The 9,995-nt window shown below is 51.2% G+C and overlaps 1 protein-coding gene across 7 annotated transcripts in view; it reads left to right on the forward strand.

Moving 5' to 3' along the window:
* Window positions 1–1,044: 1,044 nt before the first annotated feature.
* ZNF512B (zinc finger protein 512B) overlaps window positions 1,045–9,995 on the forward strand; it is a 25,904-nt gene continuing 16,953 nt past the window's right edge. For 4 of the 7 annotated variants that reach the window (XM_031057968.1, XM_031057970.1, XM_031057971.1 and 1 more), the window contains exons 1-8: window positions 1,208–1,415; window positions 2,414–2,493; window positions 3,266–3,394; window positions 3,732–3,904; window positions 4,069–4,322; window positions 5,103–5,180; window positions 6,710–6,844; window positions 8,141–8,265. In XM_031057968.1, coding sequence (XP_030913828.1) covers window positions 1,295–1,415; window positions 2,414–2,493; window positions 3,266–3,394; window positions 3,732–3,904; window positions 4,069–4,322; window positions 5,103–5,180; window positions 6,710–6,844; window positions 8,141–8,265 — 1,095 coding nt within the window. In that variant the 5' untranslated portion in view covers window positions 1,208–1,294. Of the gene's footprint in view, window positions 1,416–2,413; window positions 2,494–3,265; window positions 3,395–3,731; window positions 3,905–4,068; window positions 4,323–5,102; window positions 5,181–6,709; window positions 6,845–8,140; window positions 8,266–9,995 lie in introns of all 7 variants that reach the window. The other 3 variants (XM_031057972.1, XM_005422172.2, XM_005422170.2) reach the window with 2 other exon arrangements.

A 9,995-nucleotide genomic window follows, 5' to 3' on the forward strand; every position in this document is an offset into this window, starting at 1 on the left:
CCCAGCTCTCCCACCAAAAGAGCCCAAATTAGTTGAATCAGCGATCCCCATGTTCAGCACCAAATGCCACAGACCCAGTTGCCAAGCTGGAATTTCTCACTTGATCCGATTAACCTTTGTGCCCATGCAAACAACCACATATGTGTCACCAGCCAAGCACATGCTGGAAGCTTTTGCCAGCTCTTGGAGCATGTGGGCTGCATCCCACATGGAAAGTCCCTGATCCTACATGGAAAGTCCCTGGGGACACCTCAGAAAGAACTGCTGGACCCTCGTGTCCTGCATTGGTGGTGTGGCTGGCAATCTGGCCACACAGATGCTCCCCCATCCTCTGGGCTTGAGGACAGACAGGATGAGTGTGGATGCTTTTGGGAATCAGCTCCTTCAAGTTAAACGATGCTAAACATGTGGGAGGAATTGCAGGTGATGAGTCAAATCCGCGTTTTAAAAAACACATGGGTGAGCATCAGCATCCCGTCCCAGCCAAGGTATCAAGGTCGTGGTGGTCCAAGGAATCTCTTCCCAAAGGCCTGATGCTCTCAATTGTGGAGGCATGGAGGACTTCTTTTCCCAAAATCCATATATGGATCTCCATATCCATCTCCCAGAGCAGCCCCCATCCTCAGATGTGCCTTTGCTTGTGCTGCCAGGAGGGGAAGAAGGAACTTGAAGCCGGAGGCAGAGCCAGTCATGCCGTGGGCTTCCTCTTGGCACTGCTGAATGGAGGGGTGTCCTACTGCCCACTTCCATCAGGAGTGAGAGTGGGCCTTGTGCAATAATTCCTGACATTCATTATTTATAGAGAAGCCAAATTGAATTATTAATACAGAAAATTCAGATAACATTAACAATTCTCAGTTTATAACAGTTTCCCATTAATAAGGAAAATTGGAAATTTATCATTACATCTGTTCATTAAAACTCACTTTTTTTTTTTTTTTTTGCTTTTGGTGTCTTAAATGAAAGCGGAGAAATAAACGAAGAGGAAAAGGCATTTATTCAATACTTCTCTGGGCAAAGTCAGCCCATAATTTTTAATAAAGTCTTTGCTATTGTATGTGAAGGGGAAGCCAGGCTGTAATGAAAGCAGCTTTCCAGCCATGTCTGTGGCGTTCCTCAACTGTAGAACAAATACTCGGAAGCACGTCCCGTTTCTTCTCTTTGTGGGAATCTTGAAGCTGTGTGATGGTTTTCTCATTTCCCTCCCTCCCTCCCCAGCAGCTCCTTACTTTCACCATGTGTTGTTCCCAGCTCCGAGGAGTGAATTTTAACGCCTCCCCTGCTTCTTTCAGAGATGGCGGATTCCTATACCTGTAAAGGTGGAAGGAAAGCTGCAGGGTCTAACAAACCCACTGCCAGCAAAGAAAGCAGGACAGAAACAAGGATAAACCCACCGGCAGAGCTGCCCAAGCTGGGTAAGGAGCTGATTTGTCCTTTCAGTGGAGGTGGATGGGGGAGAGAGGATCAGCCCAGAGGCAGGAGTTGGGGGGTGGCTGCCAAAACAAGTGGCCTGGGTCTCGATGTGTCTGCTCCTCACTTTGACTCACCAGTGAGGGCTGTGCTGGCCAAACAGCCCCAGCTCTGAGAGCTGGTTGCTGGGAGCAGGAGGGGAGGGATGGAGATGGTCTCTCCCTTCAGAGAGGCGTGTGTCTGGCTTAACGAGATGGGTGTCTCGCCGCCCATTTATCGTGTTGGTAGCTAAGTGTTACATCAAAGGATGGAAAGGCTTAAATGAGTTCAGGCCATCTGCTGCCTCCCGTGTCGCAGCCCCCGGGATGGAGGCTTGCTGGCGTACAAGCCCCAGGGGACCCTCACACTGAGGGCTGTCAGGCTGATGGATGGCTGATTTCTCTATCCAGGAATCTCCAGGCCCAAGGAGATTTTTCCTCCTGTCTGTTTATGCTGGGCAGATCCCCTCTATGAGAGAAGATCCCACTGCCTTTACCTTGGTAAGGGCAGCTCTGGATGCTGAGAAGTGCCTGCAGCCCTGGAGAGGGTTGGACCCCAGGGATGCAGCTCAGATGGGGCTTCCAAAATCAGTGGCTTTGTGGGGAAGTGCGTGTGCCCTAAATGTTTCCCAGATGCCACTGTTACCTTGAGGGGATTAAAGCCATAATTGCAAACAGAGGAGGATAAGTTATTGCTAAAGGGAATGAACTCCAGCTGTCCACAATATGAACACGCCTGTGTTCAGGAGACTGTTTTTCCCTGTGTCACGTCTTATCAGCACCTCATTTGCAGAGGAACTGGCATTGCCTTCCAGAGGGGCATCTCCATCCTTGCTAGGACAGAGAATGGCCAGCCTAGAGCTGAGGGCACAAGGCAGACAGCAGGGAGCTGGGGCTGGGCAGCAGAATTACTGGGACAGCGGCTCCTCTGGCACGGCTGGTGATTGTGCTGTGTCTGTTTGCAGGAAATGCAACCAGTGACAAAACTGAAGGCAGGAAGAAAGGAAGACCCAAGGCTGAGAACCAGGCGCTGAAAGACATCCCTGTAAGACCTCACACATTCCAGTCTCTGAGCACTCCCTGCTTCACTCCATCTGATGTGCCCTGCACTGTACACTCCAGCCAGCCCTATTCCACTGTTAAACCTTCCTTCCCTGTGATTTAATCTTAGGAGCAGCATTACCTTGGGCTGAGCAAGATCTTGGTCCCTCAACCCCTACATGCAGGCATCCATTACTTTCCAAAACTGTGGTTAAGGAACTGTACCCCTTTCCAGCCTCGCTTTCCCAGGGCCATGTCCGGATGACTGGATCCTGTCACAGCCGTGTCAGACTTGGCTAATGAGCCAGCAGCAATGGCAAGGGGGTGATTTATTCCCTGCAGAGTTGTGCAGTTTAATTCCTGCCTGGTAGCATGGACAACACATGGAGCAGTTTGTCATGAGAGCAGGGGCATGGGGTGATTTACGGACTAGATGAAATGTGGGGTGATTAAATCAGCCAGGTGACTTCAGGCCTGATTTATTCCCCAGCGTGGTAGGGAGTGTGTGTGTGCTCTGGGAAGCATAGCAGGTAAAGCCTCAGCAGCAATCATTAGCCTGTGGAGTCTGCAGCATCTGTCCCAGCAGCTCTCACTGGAGTGAGCACAGATACACTGAAACACACACCTGGGGTCCACTTCATGACTGTGTGGTGGAAGGGATGGATGGGAATGATCAGAGGTCCCATGTGTCCTCCCAGCTCCCTTGGGATGCATCAGCACACACCCAGGCACAGGGTGCTCTTCACTCAGCTATCTCTTGTTTCTCCTGTCCCCAGCTCCCCCTGATGAACCAGTGGAAGGACGAATTCAAAGCCCACTCTAGGGTGAAATGTCCCAATTCAGGCTGCTGGCTGGAGTTCCCCAGCATTTATGGCTTGAAGTACCACTATCAGCGCTGCCAAGGGGTAAGGAGACTGGAGAACTGTCTGTCCTTTCCAGTGGCTGGCTCTTTCATTAACATCTGCAGGGTAAAGCTGCTCTCATGCCTTAAACACCAGGAAAAACATGAGGTTAAAATGAGCAAAGGTGGGCCAGGAGCAGTTTGTGAGGTGTGTGTGTGAGAGGGACTGAGATCTCTGCAGCTCAGTGTGAGGTTGGGCCCAGGGGAATCATGGACTTTGGGTAATCGTTTGGAAGGGCAGAAGGGTATTGCACATGATTTATATTCATGCCTGTGTCAGAAAAAGCCTCACTTTTGTGATCTAACATCTGTGCTCACCTGCCTCTCCCTGCTTCACTCAGGGTGCAATCTCAGAGAAGCTGACGTACTCATGCTCGTACTGCGAAGCTGCCTTCACCTCCAAAACCCAGCTGGAAAAGCATCGGCTCTGGAATCACTTGGACCGGCCAGTGCCAACCAGCAAAGCAGAAAACAAAGTGCCCAAGGCCATTGGGAAGAGCAGTGGAAAGAAAAGGTACCAGGCTGTGGCTCAGCTGCATGGCAGTGGCACGGGGATGGCTGGGAGAAGGGGAACATGCCTGCCTCCATTCCTACAACCTGGGCTGGCGAGGGGGGAGAGGTGTCAGGACACTTGTCTAACAAGCCCTCTTTAAACAAGCCCTCTGTGCTTTGCCCTAGACCTGCTGAGAGTTCAGCTTGCCCCACCATCCATCCCAAACAGGCAAAGACGGAAAAAGCCGTGGCCCAGGAGCACACAGAGAACGGCGAGTGCCTGGCGGAGAGCCGGGAGAGCAAGGAGTTCCAGATTGCAGCAGCTGAGGCCATGGCAGCTGCCACCCCCCCAGCCAAATCCTCCAGTGGCAAGGACGTCGGGCAGCAGCGGGGCAGCCAGGCCTCACTGCAGGAGGAAGACCCCGAGAGGATGAAGCACAGTAAGATTAGAGCCCAGGGCTACGCTGGTTCAGAAGGTGTCCCATGGGAAGGGGATCTGCTGCAGCCAACACTGCTGAGAGTGTCTCTGAATCCAAGGGATGGCCAAGCCTTGTTTCCAGACCTTGATAACTTGCCCTGCTCTCCAGTTTCTTGCAGCTTCAGTGGGAGTTTAAACTCCACAGTTGTAGCTGTGGTGGAAATATTTCTAAAGGACCTATGTGATGGTTGGATTCAATGATCTTAGAGATCTTTCCAACCTTAACAATCCTATGATAGGATTGGAAATGGGTTGAATTCCTGGCAGCACAGCAAGCTGCCGTGTCAGCCTGTCTGTCCTCTCTGAGTGTGTGAGGTTAAACCAGGATGGTTCTGGCAAACTCATCTTCCTGGAGGATTGGGGCAGGGTGAGGAGTCTCTGTCTGTCCATGGCCACTGCTGAGCTGGTGTAGGGCAGTGGTTGTCCCCACCACAGTTTCCACTGCTTGCAACACCAAAGCAAACCACCACAGCCACATAGCCACATGTGGGAGCTGCTTAGCTTTTGCACTAGACAGAGCCACCACTTTCACTCATTGGATTAATCCTGAATAACAGATTTATCCTGCTTTTGTGGAGTGGGAAGCAGCAGTCTGTTGGTGTTTAGTGGGTGGGTGCTTCATTTGACAGCCTTTGACCCACTCCTAACATGGAGTGTGTGCCCACCCCATGCCCCAGGACTGATGAATCCCCCTGGCAGTACAGTTATTTGACCAAATCTCTCTCTCTGTTTCTCTCTTTTGAGTCAGGAAGGAAACAGAAAACTCCTAAGAAGTTTACGGGGGAGCAGCCATCCATCTCGGGGACATTTGGACTGAAAGGTAATACAGGACAGCTCTGGGCAGCTGTAGGTTGTACCTTCTCCCTGGGACATTGCAGGGAAGTCCCTTCCCCAAGGGAAGAGCTCCTTGTGGTGGAGCCAGACAAAGCCCAAGGATCTCACACTGGAGGAGCTGGCACCTTTTACCATGGGAGAGCCATAAAGGGAGTGAAAAGCAGCAGCAGAGCTGGGACTGATTAACCCTGTCTGCTCTGCTCTGGAGCCTGGCACTGGGAAATGAGGGGACAGAGGAAAGGATCTGGGTATGTTCATCTGTAACACAAGAGTAACAAGCTGCTGACACCAGTGAGATCTGAGAAACATCATCTCATCAGCATCCCACCATGCTGCATGTCGCAGCGCTTCCAGCGGCGTCGGGAACTCTGCTGCGTAGAGAGGCTCGTGACGCACCCATCCCTCAGCCTCCATCTCCTGGGCTGGTCGCCCACGTGCAGGAGAATGAATCCAAGGGAGAGGAGACATGTTACCGGGATGTTTGCTGAGAGGAGGCCCAGGAATTGGCTGCTGCAGCCTGATAAAGCAAGAGCAAGTGGGACTTTGGTCATGCTCCATAAATACACCCAAATGGGCTTGGGAAGGAGGGGGAAATCCTGGAGCATCCCTGGAATGAGAGCAACTGGATTCAGGCTGACTATGAGATACGTTCAGCCAGAGAAATAGGAAGCAGATTTCCAGGCACTGCAGGAGGCAGCACCTTCCAGTACGAGGCACTCGGGGGAGAGGCACTAATGGCTTTGAAGGAATTGAACACTGACAAGCAGGCTGGATGTGGTCTCTGTGATTTCCTTTCCTCTGGCTCCTGGGAAGTCTGGGCTTGTTTCCCTTATCCTCCCCATAGAGGCGCTGCTGGAGACTGAACCATCTGCTGTGAGTTCCTGGAGAACAAGGTGTCCCCATGACCCAGTGCCTCAGATGGAAGGTGAAGATGGGGCAGGGGTTTGCCTAAGCTCCCCAAGCTCCATGTGGCAGTCACTGCCCCAGCACGTCATGGGGTGCTGTCTCCATTCAGACTCTGGGTTTGCAAGAGTCACAGCCCCCAGGTTTAGGGGAATGTGGATCTGACCTTGGTAGTCACCTCATTGCCACCAGCACCTTCTGTGGAAACTCAGGCACAGGGCTGAGCTGCACATGGATTTGGGGATTCAGGGGAGTGATTGGGAGGATGCAAGCACATATTTTAGCCTGCCTCTTTCAGTTTCTTGCAAAACACCCTATTCCCTTCTCCCCAGCCTGTCTGCCTGGCTGGAGGCATCCTACCTCACTTTGCCATGGAGCTTCCATAGTTCATAAACTTGTGTTGGGGAAAATGATGCTGTTTGTAAAACACCACAAGCTGTTAGAATATTGCTTGTCATAATTATGGACCTGAGCCTCCATGTGCAGCCTTGGCAGACATGCAGCCAGCTCAGTGTCCCTGGCTTAAAGGGAGAGATTTTTTTACCTGTTAAATGTGAATTGCTCTGAAGGCAATTAAAACAAGTAGTGAATAAAAATCCTCTTTCTTTACAGGTCTTGTCAAAGCAGAGGACAAAGCAAAAGCTCATCGAGCCAAGAAGCTGGAGGGAAATGCCAACATGGAGGAGCTGAAAAAGAAACCTCCAGGAGTTGGTGTGAAGAAGGAAGCGCCTGTGCATCCACCAGCAGGTGAGGCTGGTGGGGGCAAAGCACAGGCAGCAGCTCTGTGTGCAGTGTAGCTGCTTTTCTGTGCATTACCCCAAGCCTGAATGGTCCCTACCTTCATGCCTCCATCCCCACCTTCACCTGCAGCTCGTGGTCCCCACACCCTCTTGGCCCAGCAGGTTGTTTGCTGGGGGAGTTTTCTGGCAGGTTTGTCAAGAGAAGCAGCAGAAAGTCAGAGGTAGGAGCACACAGCTCCTGCCCTTTTGAGATGTAACACAGATGTGGAAACAGCCACTGCTGCTAAAATCTTGGTGTCGCCACAACTGACATCCTGAGGGAAACCTTACTTTCAGTTCACTGCCAGGTCAATGTGATGAAAGTGCTGGGAGTTGAGAGCCAAGTTCCACCTGGCTTCACTGTGAGTCAGCATGTGACCCATGTGATGATGGCATTTTTCTAACATCATTCCCATGAATGACACCAGTGCATATCTCTGGGCATAATTACGCTTTCCCTGAGCCTCGAGGTGCAGCCTACACCCAGCACAGGTTGCTTGCTTTCCCTGAGAGATCTGACAGCAGGAGGAACGCAGGATGTGCAAGATAAACACAGCTGCAGTGCCTTGCACTGCTTTCAAATTCAAATAAACGACTCTCTGATCTCACAGCCATGCAAAAGCATCCAAATAAACAGACTTGGTGGATTTTATTCAGCCAGCGCTGCTCTGCTGAGAACACGGCGTGAACTCTGGGCCTGGGAGCTGCTTTTGGCCCCACATATCTCTTATTTTGGGTTTTTTAAAGGCCAGTCACAGCCATTCAAATAAACAGATGCCTGGAAGCCAGCAGTTCCCCAGCTTCCTCCGTGTCTGTCGGGAAGAGGATTGCCAGGGAGGCTTTCCAGGCACACGTCCGGATGGAGCTGAGACGCTCACCTTTGTTTCACTCCCACTAATTGTTTCATTTGGCAGGGGGAAGTTATTCCAAGCAGGGCGGGATCAGGTGGCTGGGGGCATCATCATCTTTTTATAACTCCCAGTGTGCAGGATACCAAAGTGGTTGGAAAAGACCTGGGTCTTACCCCAGGTTATCAGGTCTGGTAACTCCACATAGAATTGACCCAGTGACCCAGTTTACTTGGGCAGCTGCAGGAGAGTGGGACAGGGAGAGCTGCATGGTTCATGACCTGTTTTGGCTTTGCCTGGGAGAGCCTATCTCTTTTTTTAATATCAGGAACTTTCCCACTTCACTGCTTTTCAACTTATCAAATCAAGCAGCCGAGGCAGGCTGGATGTAACACCTCTCTTCTCTCCCTCACCAGCAAACCCCGAGGACCAGTGGCAGCGGGAGATCAGTGAGAAGGGGGAAGTTTGCTGTCCAACCTGCAGTGTTATAACCAGGAAAACTATTGTGGGACTCAAGAAACACATGGATGTCTGCCAGAAAGTAAGGCCTTGCTTTATTCAGTCAAACACATGGATTTGGGGGGGGGAATGGATGTGTATGTATGCCTCTCATAAATGTGCAGTGATGCTCCTAAAACTTTTCTCAACTGTGTTTGATAGAACACTTGTTGGTCATCTTCAGCTTGCTGGCTGGCTTACATTCACCCAGAGGGATTTGGACACTAATTCTCAGCAATTCTGAATCCCTTTGCCCCAGTGTCTCAACAGAGTCAGGTATTTCTAGTAGCTAAACAAATAGTTTTCAGGCTGGAGAGTTTGTTGGGGTTGTCTCTAATCTGGCCTCCTCTGGAGCCCTGGCTGTGGGGTTTCACTGTGTGCTGTGCCTTGTATCAGACCAGATGAACTGGTTGCATGAGAGCGTGTCTCAGGGAGACTGAGCCTGGATGTGCTCAGGCAGGCTGTCAGGATGCAGGAGTTCAGTAATGGTGCAGTGAAAAATTGTCTCTGTGCCACACCACCATCCATCAGAGCACAGGATTACATCTTCATCCGTCACCTGGCGGAGCCATTGCCACAGAAAGCCAACGTGGGATCGATGCCTCCTGCTTTGAAAATATGTGGCTGGGCTTTGATTCCACATTCATTTGCTGTAAATGCTTCCCCAGCCATTGCCTTGCTGTTTATACAGCAGTGGGAGGCTCCTCTCCCTCCCAAACCCCATCCTACAGCAACGCTGGGCAGAATCCTGCCATCTCCAATATCCGCCTGGCCTCAGTGGAGTGGGGATCCTGGCCATCACTGGTCATATTTCCTCCACTTTGGAGCATCTCCCAAGCCAGGCTGGCTGTGTGCAGGCTGCACAGCCAGATGACCTGCTGAGCAGGGCTCTGCTGGAGCAGTCAGCAGTGTCTTCCCTGCTGGAAATATGCCAGCCCTATATTCAGCTGAAGATTTTGGGCTCCAGCCCTTGGAGTGGGTGTTCTGTCACACTTCCTGAGAGGGAGAGTCCTTGCCAGAGCTAGCTGTGCTGCTCTGGGAGCTGGGATGGTTCATGGAAACCCAGACAGGACAGTCCCTAAGCTCCAGATGTGTGACCAGAGGTCCAGCTCTCAGCATTCCATCTCTGAGATGAACCTGTGGCACAACCTGAGTGAGACCCTGCTGCTACAGCCACGTGGGATCCCTATCAGAGCCAGCCTGGGGTTGAGGCACCCCCTCTTTTTAATGACTGATATATTCCTTAGCTGGACGATGGGAAAAGGATGTGCAGGCTCCCAAAACTCTTATTTAAAAAAAAAAAAAAGAGTAGTCTGCACTAAGCAGTCTGCTTTGTGACTTGTTGCCTTTGGTTTTGGAAAGGAAATAAGGGATGGAGAGGGTTGCAACATGCTTGGGCCTGAAGGAGGCAAGGGCAGTTATATCCTCCTGGTATCCCAGGTGGGAGGGCTTGTTGGAATGTGGACATGGTATGTTTTTAAGTGTTGACCAGAGGAGTAGATCCCAAGTTTGCTGCTAGTGGCATCTAATGAGTCAAGGAGCTGTTAGCATCCACCTTGTTAGGATGAAGTGCTTGGGTCTGGGACAAGATTAACTGATGGGAGTGCAGGTACCATGAGTCACTCCCAATTGACTGCAGTGAGTCTATTCTTCATTTTCCCAGAGTTCCATAATGAGGAGAGATTTGCAGATCCATCTTCATTGCCTCTTCAGCTTTTAGTTCAGTCTTGCTTCACCTTCACCACTCTCCCTTCAATCATCTGGCAGGAGCAG

This window comes from Geospiza fortis, unplaced genomic scaffold, assembly GCF_000277835.1.
Source record: "Geospiza fortis unplaced genomic scaffold, GeoFor_1.0 scaffold188, whole genome shotgun sequence".
Taxonomy (NCBI): Eukaryota; Metazoa; Chordata; class Aves; order Passeriformes; family Thraupidae; genus Geospiza; species Geospiza fortis.